This window comes from Gossypium raimondii, chromosome 5, assembly GCF_025698545.1.
Source record: "Gossypium raimondii isolate GPD5lz chromosome 5, ASM2569854v1, whole genome shotgun sequence".
Lineage (NCBI taxonomy): Eukaryota > Viridiplantae > Streptophyta > Magnoliopsida > Malvales > Malvaceae > Gossypium > Gossypium raimondii.
The window spans coordinates 15,727,078-15,748,799 of NC_068569.1; the positions used below are offsets into that span (position 1 = coordinate 15,727,078).

The following is a 21,722-nucleotide window of genomic DNA, read 5'->3' on the forward strand; positions in this document are numbered from 1 at the left end:
AACAGGGAAAGAAAGAAGAAAAGAAAGAAAAAAGGGGAAATAGGGTTTTAAAGCTTGGAATTAATTTGGTAAGTCAATCAAGTCCTTTTCTTTTAATTTAGATGTTTTAGAAGTTTAAAACAAAGTTTTGTTGAAAATAAGTTGAGGTTTTGGAAGTTAATAGATTTTTTTGAGTAGGGTTTATGTTGATTAAATGATGGAATTAAGGGTTTAATTGATAGTAATTTTGTTTGGAATTGAATAACGGATTGAATTGTAAACTAAACTATAAATTTTGAATTCTAAGGATTAAATTGAAATAAATTTGAAATTATGAAAATATGATAAAAATTAGATAGTTAAATGTGAGTTTGGCAAGAAATTGAGTAGTAAGAAGGTATGAATTGAGAAAAGAAAATATATAGGTTTAGTTAGGATTAAATTGAAGTTAAAGTAAAAGTTAGATGAAAATTTCAGCAAATAATTTGTGTTATGCTAATGATTATGGAAATTATCTTAATTTTTTTTTCGTAGCTAATATCGCACCCGAGGCATTCACGAGGAAAGGAAAAGAAAAAGTGGTCGAGGAATAAACACGAGAATCACGGTTTGTATCACTATAATTCATATATATTTTGTTATTATTAAGTGTTTAATTTGCTAATTATGTGTGGTAAGTATTATAAGGTAAGTGTTTAATAAATGATAATTTATAATGTGGTATTGAAATTTAAACCGAAACTGAACTGAATTATGGAATCTTGGATATTGTTTTGAGTCTTGTGTGAATTGTGAAAATCTTGAATATTGTTATGTATATTGCATTAAATTGTGAAATTACTGAAGTAATAAATTACTCGTATCTTGTGAAACCGATTGAAATAAGGAATTTATAATCGATCTTGAACTAAGATGGAAATTGTCTTTGAAAAGTGAATTAAATACCCTATTAACTAGTCGGGCTAGTCGGATATAGTTGGCATGCCATAGGATATGGAAGAGTGCGGGTATTTGCTTGAAACTTCGATTAGGCACTTATGTGCCGATTCTTTATCTTATTCTTTATTCGTTATCGGTTCGACGCCGTTCGTGTCGAATCTTTATTATTATTACAAATCACCGATTCGGCACTTTGTGTGTCGAATACGATTCTTATTCATCGCTTCTGAATTCTTATTCTTGGTGTGTTTGGTTGGAATCCGTGTATCCGTCAAGTCCGAGTCAAGTTAATAGGGATAAATGAAATAAATTTACTGATAAAACTAATCTCGAATGATATATTATATGTGAATAGTGAAATTTTAAATAAAGAAATAAGAATGATATTTATATATAATTAATTGCTAATATTAAAAGATTGAATTATTTCTTAGTAGTGATAATTGTAATGAAAAGTATGTGTGTGATTTAATGTATTTAATTATAAATTGAATTATAGTGATACCACTGAGTATATGCATACTCGTCAGAGTTGTTTCCGTCTTGCTGAGTTGTAGAGGTCAATCTTGATCCAGCATCCAAAACCAGACCCGACTTCAGCATACTTTTGGTGATGTATATTTTATTTTGGTAATGTGGCATGTACATAGGATGTGTATAAAGGTTATTATGTTTTAGTATGAATGATTAAAAATGTTAGTAGTATAAGTTTATGAATTATAATGAAAGAAGTTTATCGATCTTTATTTAATTGATTACATTGTTAAATTTAAATTGATGTTATGTTGATTAAGTTGATTAGAAGGTAATTAGAATAGGAATTGAGAATGTGAAATGAATTGGTTGAATTGGTTGAGATTGGAAATACTATGGTTTTAATTGCGAGGAGGTATTATGCAAAAATAAGTCGAAATCTTTAGAAATTTTGTAATAAAAAAATCTCGGAGTATTTGAGCGAGTTTCATTTCACTTTTTCATTCATGTTTTGAACTTCAAAAGTTTATTATATGGATTTAGTTATACAATTATATTACAATTGTTATTTTATTATGAATTATTCGTAAACTGTTTGATATGTCTGGTAATGCCTCGTAACCTTGTTCCGGCGACGGTTTGGGGTTAGGGGGTGTTACAGTTCGTGCCACATATGCGACCTATCAGTCTGGTCCACGTAGTGGCCTACACTTAGTCCGTACCACACGTGACCCAATTACAATCATTCATATATTTTCCATTCCGAGTTTCAAACGGGAAATTCTTACTTTTTAATATTTTACCAATTCTTCTCTAACCAATCTTAATTCATAATTTGCATCATATATTTGTTCCACGTATAGTACACATCTTAAATAAAATGATAAAACACTTAAGCATAAATAAAACAATATATTATCTACATACAAACTTACTTTGGTGCAATAATATAGAAATTTAACAATTTAGTCTTCAATCTTTTCTTTTCTCTGATCAAGGTTGATTCCACTTCTTTCTTGATCTATAATAACATATTTAGCTTATATAACATTCATATAATTAAATTCAGTCCAAAAATCACATTTTGGAAAAATTATATTTTTGCCCCTAAAGTTTCACAAAATTATGATTTTGCCCCTAGGCCCGGAAATTAAACTTTATTGCGTTTTCTTATGTTTTATGACATGCTGAACATTTTTCCCTTCTATGGAAACATCAAATTCTCACTCTAACACTTACTTATGAACATTAGGGATTTTTACCGATTATGTCAATTTACTTGTTTTCACTTAAAATCGGCTAACAAAAGTTATTTAACATAATTTCAAGCTTCATATTCTGCCATAAAACATCAAAATAAACACATTTCACCTATGGGTATTTTTCCAAATTTGAACCCTAGGTTAAAATATTGCTAGAATAAGCTAAATCAAGTTACCGGGACTCCAAAAACGTAAAGAACATTAAAAACGGGGCTCGGAATCACTTACCGTGGAGCTTGGAAGCTTGAAAACCCTAAATATGGCTTCTCCCTTGTTGATTTCGTTCACCATGGAAAAGATGATCAAATTTTTGGCTATTTTAGCCTTTTTAATTCTTTTTAATTACTAAATAACCAAAATGCCCACAACTTAAAAATTTCCTATTTCACTTATCTCTTGTCTATTTTTGTCCAACAAGTTAAACAATGGTCTAATTACCATTTAAGGACCTCCAATTTAAAATTTCATAAAAATTGGACACTTCTAACATGTAGAACTCAACTTTTGCACTTTTACAATTTAGTCCTTTTAGCTAAATTGAGTGCCCAAACGTCGAAATTTTTGAACGATATTTTCACGAAATCATTCTGTGAAATTGTAGACCATAAAAATATAATAAAAAATAAAATTTTCCTCATCAGATTGGTGGTCCCGAAACCACTATTCTGACCAGGCTTAAAATCGGGCTGTTATAGGAAATTAGTGGAAGGAGCGATAAAATATCATCTTCTTCAACCGACCAAAAAAAAAAACCAAGGAGGAGAACACCATTATTAGGTTTTTAGGTATTTTTCCCTTAATTCAAGTAAGTCCCTAACCAATTTTTCTTTGATTTTTATGAAAATTGAATTATGGGAGTTTAATTTAGCTACCTCGTGTACTAATTTGTAAAAATTTTAAAGTTTTAAAAGTTACAATTGATGATAATTAGATGAAATTGGTGTGAAATTATTAGAAATTAAGCTTAGATTAAAAAAGAACTAAATTGTAAAACTTAATTGTTGATTTTGTACATTAGGGACCAAAATGAGTAAAATGTAAATGTGTCATGAAACTTGGTAGGAATAAAAATAGAAGTTCCCTAATGAATATATGTGAAGTCGGATTTCAATCTGAAACACTAGATTGAAAGTTATTTTTGTCATAGGTTTAGCGACTAAATTGAATAAATTGTAAAATATGCTTGAATCTGTAATTGATTTTGATTTAAATAAAATTTGATAGTAATATATGTTTTGTGATTTTATGTAGCTAATGTTAACTTAGAACCTTCGAGAGGGAAAAGAAAATCGAAAGTCGTTGACGAGTAGCTCAAAAATTTGGTTTGTATTTCTATGATTCGAGACCAATTTATTTATTGCATATTCATAACATTTTGCATTATATGGTATTGAAGTGGTTTGGAAATGGTTGTTTAAATTGAATTACTATGATTGAGATTAAATTTCGTTATATGGACTAAATTGAATAGAATAGAAAGTTGCATGACTTACTTGATATGTGATAATTGGTATGAAATTGGATTGACGCATGTGATAAATGTTATGAAATTTTGAATTGTTGATGAATTGAGAATATTGGTATATGAATTGAACTATATAATGAATCGGAAATTTGGTTACCTTATTAGCTGTTTGGATCGAGTCGAATATAGTTAGCATGCCATAGGATCAAATTATTAATTGAAAACCATCATTGCTAAGCAACCTGAGGTGGTAGATTGTGCATATAGAATCATCGTTGTCGGGCAACCTGAGGTGACAAATTAATCAAATTAAGAAAATCATCGTCGCCAAACAACCTGAAGTGGTAATATGTATATGTATAGCGTCATCGTTGCTAGGCAGCCCTGGGTGACGGATTCACATATCCATTCTGAGTCTATGTCTGGTTATTAGGGTTATAAACATATGAATTGGTTAAATGATATAGGAATGAAATGATATTGACTTGTAAAATATGATAACATGTGAAAGATCGGCCGAAATAATTTGAGAACGAGTTATGGGGGCCGATTGAATATGAATGAGCTTATAGGCTCGGAAATGATTAAAATGGTAACATGAATTGAGTGCATACATTTATTTATAAATACAAATTAATTATTGTATGCTTGTGAATTATAATGTGAAATGAGTAAAAGGGTGATACAACAAATATATATTTAGATGGCATAGTTTAATTACATGAATTGGTTATTTTATTATGTTATTAATTAACTTGTTACAAATGAAAGAAATGAATAACATGAATGGTATGTTTAGATACCCATATGATGAATTGAAGTGTAAAATGAATATGTGCAAGTTATGTAATAATGGTAGATTTGGCATGAACATGTTTATGAATTGATGTGTAAGATTGGTTATATGCATGACCATAAGAAAATGAAGATGTATGACATGAAATGGCATGAGATTAGGTTATGATTTGAATGTGTGCATTTGTATAAGCTTGTTTTATATTATCTTGAATAATGGAAATACCACTAAGCGTTTTCGCTCAGCGTATGATTTGTTTTTTTGGTGCACAAAGTATAATAGATTCCTAAGAGTTCGAGTTGTAGATCCAACATCTAGAAAGTGATCTCTTGACTCAACAAAATTTATATAAATCCCATTTTATTTTAAGTGTGACAGATACCTAGGTTGAGTCAATTTTTGGGTATAATATATTTTAATGTAAATGATTGAAACTTGAATTGATATTTTGCAAGTGGTTAAATGTTGCAAATGTGAATTTACTATAGAGTTTGTGTTAGAATTAAGTGACCGAATCCTTATTTAAATAAAATACATTGGTAAAATAAAATAAAAGTAAAATCTATATAGAACTAAACTTCTTTTATTTTATTTTAGAATAAGGTTTAAAAAACCTTATTAAACTCCATCTATTTGATATTGATTAGAATAAGGTGTTTCAATCTTACTACACTCCTCTTAGAATATGGTTTTACAAGCCTATAAATAGACATAGTCTACTCATCTTGTAATTATTCGAATTCGACATAGTGAATTATCTTCTCCTTTGTCTGTGATTTTTTTCCCGAAAGGGTTTCCATGTAAAATTTGTGTTCTTTATTTTTCTTTGCGATAAATTTTCATTACCGACGTTCTATTTTTAACAAATTGGTATCTGAGCTTTCGGGTTGTTCATCTTAATCACAGTAATGACATCTTTAAAGTATGAAATTTCGCTGTTGGATCGCAACACCAGATTCGCGTTGTGGCAGATAAAGATGCAGGCAGTCTTGCACAGATGGATTTAGAGGAAGCCCTGCTAGGGGTAGATAAGATGCCTTCAACATTAACAGAGGAAGAGAAGAAGCGCAATGATCGAAAGGTGTTAACACAGTTACATCTGTATTTGTCTAACGAAATTTTGCAGGATGTGATAAATGAGAAAACCGCCGCTGGATTATGGAAGAGGTTGGAACAAATATGTATGTCAAAAACTCTAACTAGCAAGATGCATATGAAGCATCGTCTTTATGCTTATCGTTTGGAGGAAGGTGTGTAATGGCCTAAATTCAAGGTTATCGGAGCAGAGGTTTTGTAACCACAAATTCAATTTAAAGAGAACTTTATTTTAATATTTTTGCATGAATATTGATATGATAGGAAAATCATATGAAAATATCGATAGAAAATTTTTACCGATTTAGTGGTTAGTTAGAAAAAGAAATTATTGAAGAAATTTGGTAAAAACAGGTATCGAGACCTCGATCTCGTAAAACTGAGTCAGAAATATTTTTATAAACATTTATGAAGTGTTAGTAATATGGTATTAAAATTTCGTTAGAAAATTTCTACGTTTGGGTAGTTAATTAAGTGAAAATGACTAAATTGAAAAGGGTGTAAAAGTTACTAGAAGGATTAAATAACTCAATTGTTAAATCAGGAGGAACATAAATTGAAAATAAGCCCAAAAGGAGATATTTTGGGCGGCATAAGCTGAGAAAAATCAGGAGAATTTGTGAAATAAGGGTAAAATGGGAAAATAACAAAATTTACCAAAATAAAAATGGGACCAACTTGTAATATCTAGAATTCTCTTCATATTTTCTTCATTATAATTAGCCAAAAACGTCCTAAGGGTTTATTCAAGCTGGTATTTTTCTTGCAATTTTTATGTTTTTAACACTTTTACAACTAGGTCCTATTACTAAATTCATTAGTTTTTTATTTTGTGAATGAAATTGAAAGTTTCTATGAATATGTGCTGGAATTTTATGATGAAATAGAATGAAATTGAAGCTTTAATTTGTTTATGAGATGATTTTATTAGGTAATTTCAATAGAAATAGATTTGTAGGACCTAATTGTGAAAAAGTTTGGAATCAAAATCTAGTGCTAAAATTCTGATTTCCAAAGGTTATAAAGTAGTTTTAAGTGATATAGTAAAGTGTTAATTGAGAAAAATCATCTCAATTGAGAGGTTAATTGAGCAGGGACGAAATTATCATTTTTTGAAAGCTTTGGGGAAAAATGGTAATTAACATCATGCACTAAAACAATTTTGGACAGCAGCAGTAGGTTAACTTTGAAAGATCACCATAAATTGTGGAAATTGAATTAGAGGATGAATAAAATATGAAATTAAAGCTTATTGAGTCTAGTTTCTTATAGAAGAAATGGAATAAGCAATGGAATTATAAATCGTGAGATATAATAGGTTTTGTGAGAAAAGGTCAGAATGATTTTGGGTTCCCCTGTTCTGACTTTGGAAAATTATAAAAAAATTAGAGAAAAATAATTGGAGGCTTAAATTTATATGTTTAAAATCCTTAATGAGTATATTTTCAAAAGAAATAAATGAGAACATCATCCAAATTTTGTATGAGGAGATAATTAATTTTTAGTGAAGAAGGGTCAAAACTGTCAGACAGCAAAATAGGGATGACTTTAAAGAATAAACTGTACTTATTTGCTAAACCAAAAATTCTGAAATTTTATGGTAAGAAGATATGTGAGTCTAGTTTCGGGGAAAATTAGCGGATCTTAATTTGAAGTTCCGTAACTCAAGATATAAATAATTTAGTGACTATAACTCAAGGAGACAGCTCTAAATGAACTATAAATAATGATGGGATTATAGAGAATGCTACATATGAACATGAAATGTATTAAATTAATGATTAAATTTATTTATTTAAATCCAAAAAATTCAAATACGAAGCTAGATCGAGGAAAAGAAAAAGTTTGGGATTAGTAGATTTTTGCATACGAACAAGTATCGAGGTAAGTTCGTGTAACTTGAATTATATTCTTAAATGCTTGAAATGTTTGTTATTGATGTGAATATGATTTGAATGTTCATTGTATGAAAATTGATGAAACATTGATATATTTGATAAAAAGGGGAAAATGGATTTAGCCCAGACAGTTAATCCGAATTAGGGTTTGAATTTAGCTTGGACAGGTAATTCAGATCTAAGCTCATTAGAGTAATTGTCATTGCAGGGGATTTAGCCTGGACTAGTAATTCCAACAATACTCTATGAGTTTATATTACAGGGGATTTAGTCTAGACTGGTAATCCCGCTGTAAGGATAAGGTTCGCGAGAGTGTGCTATCTGAAATGGAAATGTGCGCACATGAATATGAATTGACGGACCCGGATTTGTACACTAAAGTGTACCCCTGAAAATCCATCGAAATTTCGAGAAATTCAACGGGATAAATATGGAAAAATAACAAGGAAATGGAAATCATGGTATTGATGAGCTCATCAATCATGGTATATATTATTGATACATGAAAATTATTGAACTAACTTGAATATTGAGTTTGTGCATGTTAAGGGAATAATGCATTGAATGGATATATGAATGTTTATTGCATTGTATTGAAAATATTAGGTAAGTATAATTCTTGTTACATGAGCTTACTAAGCACAAAGTGCTTACCCTGTTTCCTTTTCCCCTATGTTGTAGTGTTAAGAGCTCGGAGGTTGAATTTGGTCGGAGACGCATCACACTATCAATCTCAAGATCTCGGTATATAAAGAAACTTTATTTTGGAAATCAATGGCATGTATAAGCTAGTAAAGTAAATGTTAATATGAAATGAATGTATGGTTAGCCATTGGTATGGCTAACAAATTTTGGTTTTGGTATGTGATGAGCTTATCTTATGAATATGTTAAATCTATCATGAAAATATGTTGAAATGGATTGGTTGTGTTGGATTGGTCTCGGTTTAAAATTGCTGAGAAGATTGATATTTATAAAAGGGGTTATATTGAGTTCAAAAAAAAAACTTTGGAATTTTGTGAAATTTTTTTTATGGTTTCGATTTAATCCCGATTTGGTCTCGATGTATGTTTTGCGCTTCGAAGGCCTATCCAAGGGACGTCATGACATGTTTCGATAAATGAATAGTATTTAACTCGTAATAACAAAAAATTTATTCAGTAAAATCTGGTAATACCTCATACCCTATTTCAGCGAATAATACGGATAGGGGGTATTACAAGGTGCGTCTGTGCATGAACACTTAATAGTGTTTAAAAAAATTCTCTCAAACTTGGAGGTCGTAAGAAAGATCTAGGGTTGATTCTACTTTGTTCGTTGCCCTTGTCTTATTTAACCTTTAGAGATACGATTTTATATAGCCGCGAGTTTCTCACAGTTGATGAGGTTTATGATTCTTTAACATCGTATGATAAGATGAAGTATCTTGTGGTTAAAACTGACTCTCAGGGAGAGGGTCTCATTGTTCATGGGAGAAAAGATCAGAATACTGATCATGATCGTGGAAGGACACATGAACGAAATCCTCACGGTAAATCTAAGGGTAAATCAAAGTCTTCAAATAGAGGTAAAACTTGTAACTTCTGCAAGAAGAAAGGGCACATTAAATTTGAGTGCTATAAGCTACAGAACAAGATAAAAAAGGAGCCTACGAATTAAAATGAAAAACAACCAAAAAATTTCGGTAAAGCTGATGTTGTAGAAGACTACAGCGATGGTGAACTTCTAGTCTATTATGTCCACAATTCTAAAGTAAGCGAGGAGTGGATCCTTGATTCGGGCTGCACCTTCCACATGGGTCGCAATCGGGATTGGTTTACAACTTACAAAACAGTGCCTGAAGATGTTTTGATGGGAAATAATGCTTCATGTAGAATCGCAAGTGTTGGAATAATTAAAGTTAAGATGTTTAATGGAGTTGTCAGAACACTTAGTGACGTACGACATGTTCTAGAATTGAAGAGAAATTTAATTTCGTTGAGTACTATTGATTCAAAAGGGTACGAATACACAACTGAAAGTAGGGTTTTCAAGATTTTCAAAGGTTCCCTCGTTGTGATGAAAGGGCAGAGAAAGACTACCAAGTTATATGTTCTGTAGGGTTTTACTTTTACTGGTGATGCAGCTGTCACTTCCTTTTCATTTTCAAATGATGATATTATTAAACTTTGGTATATGCGCCTAGGGCATATGAGTGAGAATGACATGACAAAATTGAGCAAAAGAGAACTTCTTGATGGGCAAGAAATTTGTAAACTAAAGTTTTGTGAGCACTGCATTTTTGGGAAGCAAAATTGAGCAAAAGAGAGTTCGACTCACCAAAGGAATCCATAACATGAAAGGAACGTTGGAGTATATTTATTCTGATCTATGAGGGCCATCCAGAGTGCCTTCGAGAGGTAGAGCTAATTATATGCTAACTTTTATTGATACTTTTATTGATGATTTTTCTAGAAAAGTTTGGGTGTTCTTCCTGAAGTAGAAAAGTGATGCGTTTTTCGCATTTAAGTCTTGGAAAACTATTATTGAAAAACAGACGGGAAAACAAATAAAATACCTTCGCATAGACAATGACTTAGAGTTTTGTTCTGATGAGTTTAATAAACTGTGTAAGTCAGAAGGGATCGTGAGACACTTGACAGTTCGTCATACTCCATAGCAAAACGGCGTTGCAGAACAAATAAACAGAACGATCATGGAAAAGGTTTGTTGTATGTTGTCAAATGCCAACTTACCAAAGTTGTTTTGGGCCGAAGCAGCCTCTACTGCATGTTTTTTTATCAATCGATCTCCATCCATTACCATTGAGAAAAAAACTCCACAAGAGGTATGGTTTGGTAATCCTGTTGACTATTCTGATTTAAAGATCTTTGGGTGTCCTGCGTATGCTCATGTTGATAATGGAAAATTGGAACCGAGATCCATTAAATGTGTTTTTCTTGGTTATAAAGCTAGTGTTAAAGGGTATAAATTATGATGTCTTGAAAATAGAAAAGTTGTGATTAGCAGAGATGTTGTTTTTGATGAAACTGCTATGCTACCTAACTTATCTCTTAAAGACTCTTCCAATAAAGAAAATCAAAAGCAGGTTGAGCATCAGATTAATCCAGAATCTACAACAGAGTCGACTCCTCAAGCCAGTACAAAAATTCAAAATAGAGTTGCTTCTTCACCACAATACTCTATCGCCAAAAACAGAACTAGAAGAGAAATTAAATCTTCAAAGAAGTATGTCGAGGCTGATCTAGTTTTTTATATTTTAAATGTGGCTGAAGATATAGATGCAAACCAAGATCCATCTAGTTATTCTGATGCAGTTAGCTGTGAAGACTCAGAAAAGTGGATGTTTACTATGCAAGAAGAGATGGAATCACGCCACAAAAACAAAACATGGGATTTTGTGAAACTTCTTAAAGGTAAAAAGGTTGTTCGTTGTAAATGGGTGTTTAAAAATAAAGAATGGACTCTAGGAGTTAAAGAACCCAGATATAAAGTAAGGCTTGTTACAAAGGGTTACAGTCGAATTCCAGGAATGGATTTCACATATGTGTTTTTCCCAGTTGCGAAGTATAGTTTGATTCGAGCTTTGCTAGGTATTGTGGCCATGCATGATTTGGAGCTTGAGCAGTTAGATGAAAAAAATTACATTTTTGCATGGAGAACTTGAAGAGGATATTTACATGCAACAACCAAAGGGTTTTACAGTCTTAGAAAAAGAGGACTATATTTGCTTGTTGAAAAAGTCCCTTTACGGTTTGAAACAGTCACCAAGAGGTGGTACAAGAGGTTTGATTCTTTTATGACTTCTTATGATTTCAAAAGAAGTAGCTTTCATAGTTGTGTTTACTTTAAGAAAAATAGTGATGGTTCTTTTGTGTATCTACTCCTTTATGTTGATGACATGTTGATAGCAGCGAAAGATAAATGAGAGATAAGAAAGGTCAAAGCCCAACTAAGTGAAGAATTTGAGATGAAAGATTTGGGACTAGCAAAGAAGATACTTGGTATGGAGATTCTCAAAGATAGAAAATCATGTAAACTATATCTAAGTCAGAAGGGGTACATTGAGAAAGTTCTTTGCAGATTCAATATGCAGAATGCTAAGCATGTTAGTACTCCTTTAGCAGCCTATTTTAGACTTTCATCAGTTTTGTCTCCACAATCAGATGATGAGATTGAGTACATGTCACATGTTCCATACTCTGGTGCAGTGGGATCTCTCATGTATGTTATGGTTTGTTCACATCCAGATTTATCATATATCTTGATGTTGATTTTGCTGGAGACCTTAATAAAAGAATATCTCTCACAGGTTATGTCTTTACAATCGGAGGTTGTGCAATCAGTTGGAAAGCCCCTTTGCAAACTACAATTGCTTTGTCTACCACTGAAGCTGAGTACATGGCGATTATTGAGGCTTGTAAAGAAGCCATTTGGTTGAAGGGACTCTTTAGTGAACTCAATGAAGACCTTTAAATCAGTACAGTATTTTGCGACAATCAGAGTGTCATCTTCCTTACAAAAGATCAAATGTTTCATGAGAGAACAAAACATGTTGATGTTCGGTATCATTTTATTCGTGATATTATTGCTCGTGGTGATATTGTTGTGAGTAAAATTAGTACTCATGAAAATCCTGCAGATATGATGACTAAGTCACTCCCTATAACCAAGTTTGAGCATTGCTTAGACTTAGTTGGTGTTCATTGTTGAAGTTAAACCCTTAAGGGGTTTTATGGAAGAGGTAGAGAACTTGTTCGTTGAGAGTTCGCGATGAAGAACTTGTTCGTTGAGATTTCGCGATGAAGAACTTGTGTCAAGGTGGAGATTGTTAGAATTAAGTGACCCGAATCCTTATTTAAATAAAATACATTGGTAGAATAAAATAAAAGTAAAATCTATATAGAACTATACTTCTTTTATTTTATTTTAGAATAAGGTTTTTTAAACCTTATTAAACTCCATCTATTTGATATTGATTAGAATAAGGTGTTTCAATCTTACTACACTCCTATTAGAATATGATTTTACAAGCTTATAAATAGACATAGTCTACTCCTCTTGTAATTATTCGAATTTGACATAGTGAATTATCTTCTCCTCTGCCTATGGTTTTTTTCCCGAAAGGGTTTCCACATAAAATCTGTGTGTTGTTTATTTTTCTCTCTCTTTTTCTTTGCGATAAATTGTTATTACTGACATTCTATTTTTAACAGTTTGAAATGTAAGGAATGTTATTACATTGATAAAATGAAGTGTGAAACCATGTTACTTGTTTAATATAGTTAGAACCATGAATATTGTTTATTTGTTGAATGGAATTGGTTAGATACTTAAATTACAAATGTGATTGTATAGGTATGGTATAAAGGTTTGGAAGTAAACTTGTTGATGTTGAGTATTTGGCTGGGAAATGTGGTTGAAAAATATAGGTTGGTTGTTTTAGGTTGGTGTCATCTTGACCTTTTTGAACTAGTTTGTTACGTCACAATGTGAAGCGTTTGCCGTTGAGACGAGGTTAAGTCAATATATGATGTCGCAATGAGGAAGTCCTGAAGTCGCGACATCAACCTCAAACTTTTAAACATTTACAAATTAGTCTTAACTTGATCTCAGGTTAGCAATAGAGCTTTCATAAACTCGTATAAGACCCAAAAATGAATACATATCATTTCATACAACTTTTTTTACTTATAGTTCAAATTGAGTGTAAAATGATCGTAGTTACTCCGACAACGAATGTGATACCTTATAACTTAGACCCGACGATCGAGTTCGGTATGAAGTATTATATGATTGGTTGAACCAATCGCCTTTTTAGGCACTCGGATTCTCAGTAAAGTCATGAGACACAATTTTCACCTAGAACAATACGGAAGGATTTGCCAGCTCACAAATTTCTTTCGACGAAATTCGCTTCCCCTCAAGGTCCTACAATAGAATCAAACGATGCAGCTCCTAGAGGAGAAAGAGATATTCCTACTAGTGTCTCTGTGAGAGCTTTCGGCAAATCCATGACACTTTCTATTGACCCTACAAGTAAAGATAACAAACGACATTTTATCTACCTCTGATATTTAAAATATTATTTTTCAGTTAGTAAAAACCCACCAACTACCACAAAAAAAGATGCTGCTTCAGACTGGACGTATGAACAACTGCAATCCACATAATTCCAGCTTTGTAACCTTAACAATATCTATCGAGTGCCTATGACCATATAATTCCAAGACCTTAGATAGTGCAGATCTTTCAATCAACAATGGCTTTTTACCCCCTTCAGAAAAGTAAATAGAAATGGTAATTGAACATTCATGAAGTAGTGGGTAAGAGCAAAAGACACACTCCATTACTATTTCATATGCATTTGATGCCATTTCCGTCGGCTGTGGCTACCATGGTGGGTCCAGGTACCAATAATGGGAACAAGAAAGCTGGAGAACTGTAGCCAACACGCACATAAACAAGGAATCATGAAAGGACATTGGAATGAGAGGGGTTCAAACCAAAACAATTTTGGGTGTTGTGTATTCGTACTTGAGAACATGTGTTATATAATAAGGTTCCTCACATATGTTAGGACTCTTGAAGATATTTTCTCTTGATATGATTCATTAGGTACTTGACACAGCTGAGAACATTTACTTTATGTGGCCTTGATCAAGAAACTTTGGTAATTATACAAGCAGGTGTTAAGATTTCTTGTTTGCCGGCAAATATAGTTCCGAATTTTTTGGAAAACTACGAGAAAATAAAAACAAATTTATTTTTTTGTTGAGCAAACGACGATTTTTAGCGTATCTTGAAGGGACAAGTTTTGTCTTCCATTTTGTCAAAGGCGGAGCCAACGAACAAGTAGAGAAAAACAGAGCGACGAGACTCATCTAGCTAGGGCGCGCGAGTTTAGCAAGACGACCAAAATAAAATCTGGTCCCAAGCCGTAATTGCGTTTCTAGAGTTCAACTTAAGGGCCATTAGGCCCACCAATGCAGCTACTATATTAAACTAAACTTTGTTCTGACATTGAAGCCCAACCCCGTAACAAATAAGACTTGTTTTTTTAAAAACAAATTCAATCACATAATTATAACTAAAATAAAATCAGTACCAAGTCTGGCGGAACAAGTGAATTTGAAATCAACCCATAAATGGTAGACTTAAAACTAAGATAAATTTAAGAGAAAATTCATACAAAATACAAAATATTCACGCCTCGTGAAACTCAAACTTAAGATATTAGTATTCTCAAGACTTCATGATTATTGAGTATTACTTTAATCACATAAATTTGTACAATTTAAAATAAAATTTTCAATTGAGTATTAATTTAAGTGATATTGTTATTATCGTAACAACTTAAAGAATATACTTAATCATATAATATTTTAAAATTAATTTAATTAGTTGAGATTTGAGACATTTATAATATATAAAAAATAATTTCTGGTTGAGATCCGAATAATTATTATTTAAAAGATTTTATATCAAATACACATTTGTATCTAGACTTATCGGCTGATAAAATAATACATAAAAGTTGCAACATCTATTTCTAATATAAACGAAGACAAAGACATTCATTAATGATTAATGGACGATATATATATTCATTAAAAACAGGAACTTTTTTATGTACCAGTGCTATGAGATAATTAATTGGTACATATAAGGAAGCACAACTAGTGTAAACCAAGTATATAGAATGAACATACAACTTTCAATTTAAGATACACTTTGAGAAGAAATAATAGGCGACATATTTGCTGCTTGTTGCACCAGACAACTGGCTGCATTTGCTTTATTAAAGGCTAAGGCCTTTGTTTCTACCGGTTTCTGCTCATATTTCACTGAAGCCTCAGATTCTTCATCCTGCAAAACAACAGATCCAAGAAACATCAGTCTTCGCTGTGCATGGGTAACTTAAATGCCACAATTAATATTGCAATTTGCAAGTAGTGTACAGCAGTGTTTAGTAAGCTGTTAGCCATGCATTACTCTATGAAGTACATTGATAAATGGTTCTTAATAAACACTGGGAAGTGAAAAACATTGAAAATTAAAGGGGGGGGGGGGGGGGCTGAAAAGCATGGGTATACCTTTGTTCTCCATCCATGAAATTGTATCCTTTGTTCCCTCCAGCTTTCTTGTAAGGAGGTAAGGGCACTTGGCCAGACTCAATCTGTTGGATGTCTTCGACAAGGTTCTGGTAATGTAGCTTCACTTCCTCCACGGTTTTCCCTCCAACTGCCCTGGCTAGATTGTGCCAGCGGTCTGGGGTATCTTTGTCGTAGATAACTAAAGCATTCTCGAACAACTTGTTTTGCTTTGGTGTCCAGCTCGAACCTGAGGCCATTGCAGTTGCAGAAACTATGCAACGATAACCACAAGGGTCAACGAAGGCACAAGAAAGTGGAGAAAGAACTGTAGGAAGGTTGTGTATGAGGAAACTGTCAATGGTGCTCTTTATATAGAAGGGGGAGCTCAAGTAATCGAAAGTGGGGGTTGGAAATGGTGGGCCGGTGGGCTTTTGTCTGGTACTCTGCCGTTGCTTTCCTTGCAAAACAGCGGGACCTTGTAAGAAAAATAGGTGGTTTTTTTAGGATCAAATAGGATTTGGTTTATTACAGTGGATGGAAAATTTTACTCGTGATGATTGCGGTGATGCACTGGATTCGAAAGTGTACTGTCCACCCTCATGATAAATGTGCTGGAACTGATTGTTTTTTGTGGACAACATTTCATAGAAAGAATCAAAATTTCAAAATAAACGTATTTAAGGTGTTATATATAAATTTGATATCAATGTGTTATATATTTAAACCTGCTACATTAAAACCCCTTTCCCAGATTGGTACTAAGTAATGCCTCATTTATTATTGTACTTCACACTAGAATTCAAAGCAGTGCTATTAGTTCATTTGTTATCCTCCTGTATCTGAGATTCCCAACTTTCCAATATCAGGTTTAAATGATACTTGCTTAAATATTCAAGTAATGGATACAGATAATAAATAAATATATACAAATCTCCCAAGTGAAGTTCACGTAGCAACAGTTCAGTACTCTAATGGCAGTGTGTAAGATACAGCCTTGAGCAGGGTGGGCCAAGGATTATTCCAGTAGCTGTGGATAACATCAGGGTGTACCAACCAGTGTATGCAGAAGTAAGATACAGGCTTCATCATCAGGGGTGGACCAACCAGTGGGTGTGCTGATAATCTTTTAACAATATTCACGGGTTCACCATAGCTAACCGGTAAAATATTCACGTCGAGATTGCTGTACCTCTTTTATTTTGTTTTCTTTCGAGGCGTTTTCTGTGTGGTGAATTGATCTTAAAACTGGCAGAAGCTGCCCTTATTATTAGTTGTTAATGTCTTCTCAGGAGCATCCAAAGACTGTTTTGTTTTAGATGGCTGCCTAGATCTTTCCGTACTATTTTTTTGTACTTGTTCATGTCCCCCCTCCCCCTACTGAGAATGATTCATCAGGTCTTAGATGGTAGTAATGGTAAACGCACTGAAAATGTTGGTTATTAATTTAAAGTAGTCCACATTGTTGCACTGGAAATCTGGTCGTAGTTAATGAATATTACTATCACTAAGACCTGACAGGTTGTCAAACACAGTATTGCAGAAATTCTTGAAAAACCAATCAATCATAAATGAAATGATCTCACTTTACAGATGTGAAAGTTAGATTACGTCTCTAATAGGTCATGGGAAATTGGTTGCGGTTGCTCTTTGATTATATGAAATGTAGTCTATTTTCGAAAGTAAAAATTAAATCTTGATCACATCACTTTACAATTATTCAAAACAATTTGGATAGAAAAGAAGGTTGTTGAGGTAAACTAGTAAGTACATAATATATTAGAAAGCGTTAAGTTTAACTTTAGTTTGGACAAGGACAGGAGAAACGGCAAAGCCAATTATATGTAGTTGGCTATGGCGTTTCCAACTTTTGGGGGGGAATATCTACAAAGAAAGAACATTATCTTGATGGTTAGAATCCTTATCATCCATGTCCACTGCAAGGAGAACTTCATTTTCCCATTGGATACATTTCTTTTCTGTATATTTCAAGATCTTTTCTGTCCTAACTTTTCTGCAAGTTGAGGATGGGGCTACGGAATCCAGGACTTTATTTCAGAAAGCTCATCAGTTTGAAGACCACCCCAACTTGTAAAAGCGGTCCTGTTTAACTCAGGTCGGCATTTTGCATTGAGGTGCTTGCTCAAACCAGGTAACTTCTTTTGTTTCTCAAAAAAGTAACACTGTTTGCTCACAAAACTAAGTATTAAATTGTGGTCGCCATCGCGGATATCATCACATAATGATTATTGTGGACCTCAATTTTTTTCAAAAAAATCATAATATTTTAGAACATTATACTTATACTATATTCTAATATTAATAATTCTTTTTTATGAGTTTTATTTGATTTGTAAAAATAAAATTCTGATTTATTTATATATTTTTCTTTTGACAAAGGAAACCTTTTACTCCTCATATACTATTAATTGGCTATGTTTTTATTCATTGCATAATTCAATTATGTTGTCCAACTCTTTCAAGAAGGTAACAAGTTATTTTAACTTTTGGGCAATAATTCTTTATCTAATTTGCTCAATTTCCTATAATTTTTTAACATAAAAAATAAGATTTTTAAGCAGTGAATTGTTGCGGCGTTATGTTTGAATATTGTCGCTTTGTGGTGTTATGTAACGGATTTTGTTCACAACAGTAGTGATATAGTACCTCCATTGCGTTATATTGATATTGCAACACGGTAACTTGCAAAACCTTTACAACGTGACTATTACGTTACATTGCAACCGCAATTTATTACAAGAAATTTAAGCCTACTTAACCAATCCTTATATCAATTTTCAAACAACTATTAATAATTTGCTAATTCCACTTTACTAACAAATATATAAATTTTTTATAACTTGAATAATTGAGCTGGTGCCCAACCCATACCTATTGAGCTTTATATATATATCATCAAAAGATAGAGGTTTTAAATTTGGTGGAACAAATATTTTTTATACATAAGTATTATTTTTATTTTTGTTTGCATCTTACCTAAATTATTTGAAAATAATAGTTTTTCCAGAAAATTTTGTAGAGAAAAACATAAGTTTTTTTGGAAAGTTGTTATATTATAGAAAAATGTAATTTGTTTCATAAAATTATGTATTAAGTAACACTTTCTTTGATGAAAAGAATGTAATGTGCCTATATATATAATACTCAAAAATGCTATATTTTCATGTTGTTTTATAACTACTCATATTTTAAAAACAAACTTAGCTTCTTTTTTATTAATTTCAGCACAAGTTTTCTATCAACAACTTCCAAATAAATTTAAAATGCTGAGTAACAACATGCAATGCCATATAGGCTGTATATGATAGGGCTGCTTGTTCAGAAACACATGCTTATTTTATCTTGGAATATCAGGCTACCTTCTTATCCATGTCATTTCCAAAAGTAAAAGTATACCATTTTCCTGCTATCAACAGCCTTTTAAGGACTTGAATAATTTAGATTCTGCTTTCTAGTTGGAGAGATTAGGATTAGCCATCTAGGGCTATCAAATTATGGTCTGAAATTGCAAGATGTGTCCGTCGGATATTCACCAGACGAGAGGGGGCTGAATATTATTCCTGCTTAGGGTGAGTGATGAGGATCCATGAATCTGCTGTCTGCACCGCATAGCCTCTTTACATTGTGGGGGACCTAACCTAGCTGCAACATCCAACAAGCAAATAAGTCGTCGGGGAATAATCTATACGAGGACAAGCCAGCAACCTGTTTCAAATAAAAGTCAAAAGTTGTGGATCCCTAAGAACAATGATGAAATATTTATCTGGACCAAAACCTAATCAGGAAAAAATATCTATCAATCACATTTATAAGAGATCATGTTTAACTTTAATGTGATTGGGGCTCTCTACCCAATTCAAAAACGACAAAAAGATTACTCTTACAATAATTTGTAATTTTTACACACATAAAAGTTATGCATAAATTAGTTTGATTTTAGGAATTTCACTCCTAAACAATATAGCAATACTTAATGCATGCAATTAATACAAATATGATTCTAAATAACTAATAAATTGAATTAAATAATTTGTCAGAAACAACTACTATCTCATTGGGTCGACCAATGTCTTAAAAAAGAGGGGAAAAAAATTCATGAAAGCAAAGGAATCAGTAAAAACTGATATGAGTAAGTACAAAGTTAGGTATATTCAACTTTGAGAATTCCCTCCCCACTTTGGGGCTAACAAAGCAAATGAAAGTTGGATCGTCCGGTTCAGCATCATGAGAAAGATATGCATGCATGGGTTGAGCTGAGAGATAAGAATGTCAAACTTTTCCAGGCTGTATAAGATGAGAGTCGAATCTTGAGATTCATAGAGTTGAATAATCAGTGCTGAAGCGTGAGATGAAGATTCTCCTGCCTTTTCTGTTTTGTTGTTTCTTATGACAACTTTTTCACTTCTCAAATCAAACATTCATTAGCCAATTGACCCAATGCTGTAAAATTACAACTCCCTTTGTTTCCCATGCAAAGAGCACACAGAATTGGAGTGTAATAATCATTTCTGCCAGGGGAGAAATTCAACTTTGGATCCTTTAAATTATTATAAAATTTTACAATTTAATTCCAATCCAAATTATTTTCTTACCTCGTCCATGATATTAGCACATCACATTGGAGATCACATCTTATGCCCAATCCAAATGCAACTAAAATCTGTGGACCATTATTCTGAGCAACTCTAGTGCAATTTCATTTTCGAAAATTGACCCATATCCAGAAATTTATGCCTTGGGCTAGAATGCTTTCGAATGTCAAACTTTAGTTTTAAATAAATTGTTATTCACTCCGAAATTTTTTTATAAAATAATAAATATTACTGTGAGGGTAGGTATTTTTAATATTTGAATCACGTGAAATCTGTTTGATAAAATTTAAATTAAAATATCATAAATTTAATTGTCTTAATTTACCATTTCAATTAAAACTTTGTATTATTCTTCAATCAGATTTTTATAAATACATTTTCTATATAATTTTTTTACACATGTAGTGTACCACAATCAAATTATTATTAAAAATTTAATTGAGTTAATGTTACTCGTCAACCGATCCCACCTCAATTATGAAACATTATTAAAAGTATTTATGTATTTTATATTTTCATAAACCTGAAAAATACGTAGGATTATAAAATTTTACCCTAAAACATCATATTCTTCATCATTTTAACTCTACTCTTGTAACCAAATTTGTTTAATTTTATCACATCTTGTGCCTTAATTTAGTTATTTATTAAGAATTTTTAAAAGAAAGTTATTTATTAAGAAGTTGAATGGAACAGGAAATATATTTAGAAAACAAAAATCGGAGTCACTCAGCGTTATTTGTGTAACACAAATAAATTGGAGGAAAGTACAATTATTAGAGCAGTAATTATATTTTTTAATAATTATAAAAATTATAATTCTCTTGATGTGTTTGATTGATTTTGTGTGATTACATCATAATTTATTATATCATATTTAGTAGTACAAATTATAATTATTAAAGGTAATCACACAATTACATAATTTATATATATTTTTAAAATATCAATTCCCATATATAAAAATATCAGTTCAATAAAAATTTTCTAAATGAATAACAAAAATTGAAATAAAATCATATGTATACAATTATTAATAAAATAAACATCGACGATTTTTTTTTCTAATTGCTCTAGCATTCTATATTTGTTTGGTTATCCCTCTGTA

At 32.0% G+C, this 21,722-nt stretch overlaps 1 protein-coding gene across 1 annotated transcript; it reads right to left on the reverse strand.

The window, feature by feature from the left end:
• Positions 1–15,488: 15,488 nt before the first annotated feature.
• LOC105771377 (protein RADIALIS-like 3) lies at positions 15,489–16,363 on the reverse strand. The gene is made up of 2 exons (XM_012592821.2): positions 16,005–16,363; positions 15,489–15,777 (listed from the first exon to the last, which is right to left on the reverse strand). Exons 1-2 carry the CDS (start codon positions 16,259–16,261, stop codon positions 15,753–15,755), a joined length of 282 nt encoding a protein of 93 aa, XP_012448275.1. The 5' UTR covers positions 16,262–16,363; the 3' UTR covers positions 15,489–15,752.
• Between the last annotated feature and the right edge of the window lie 5,359 nt (positions 16,364–21,722).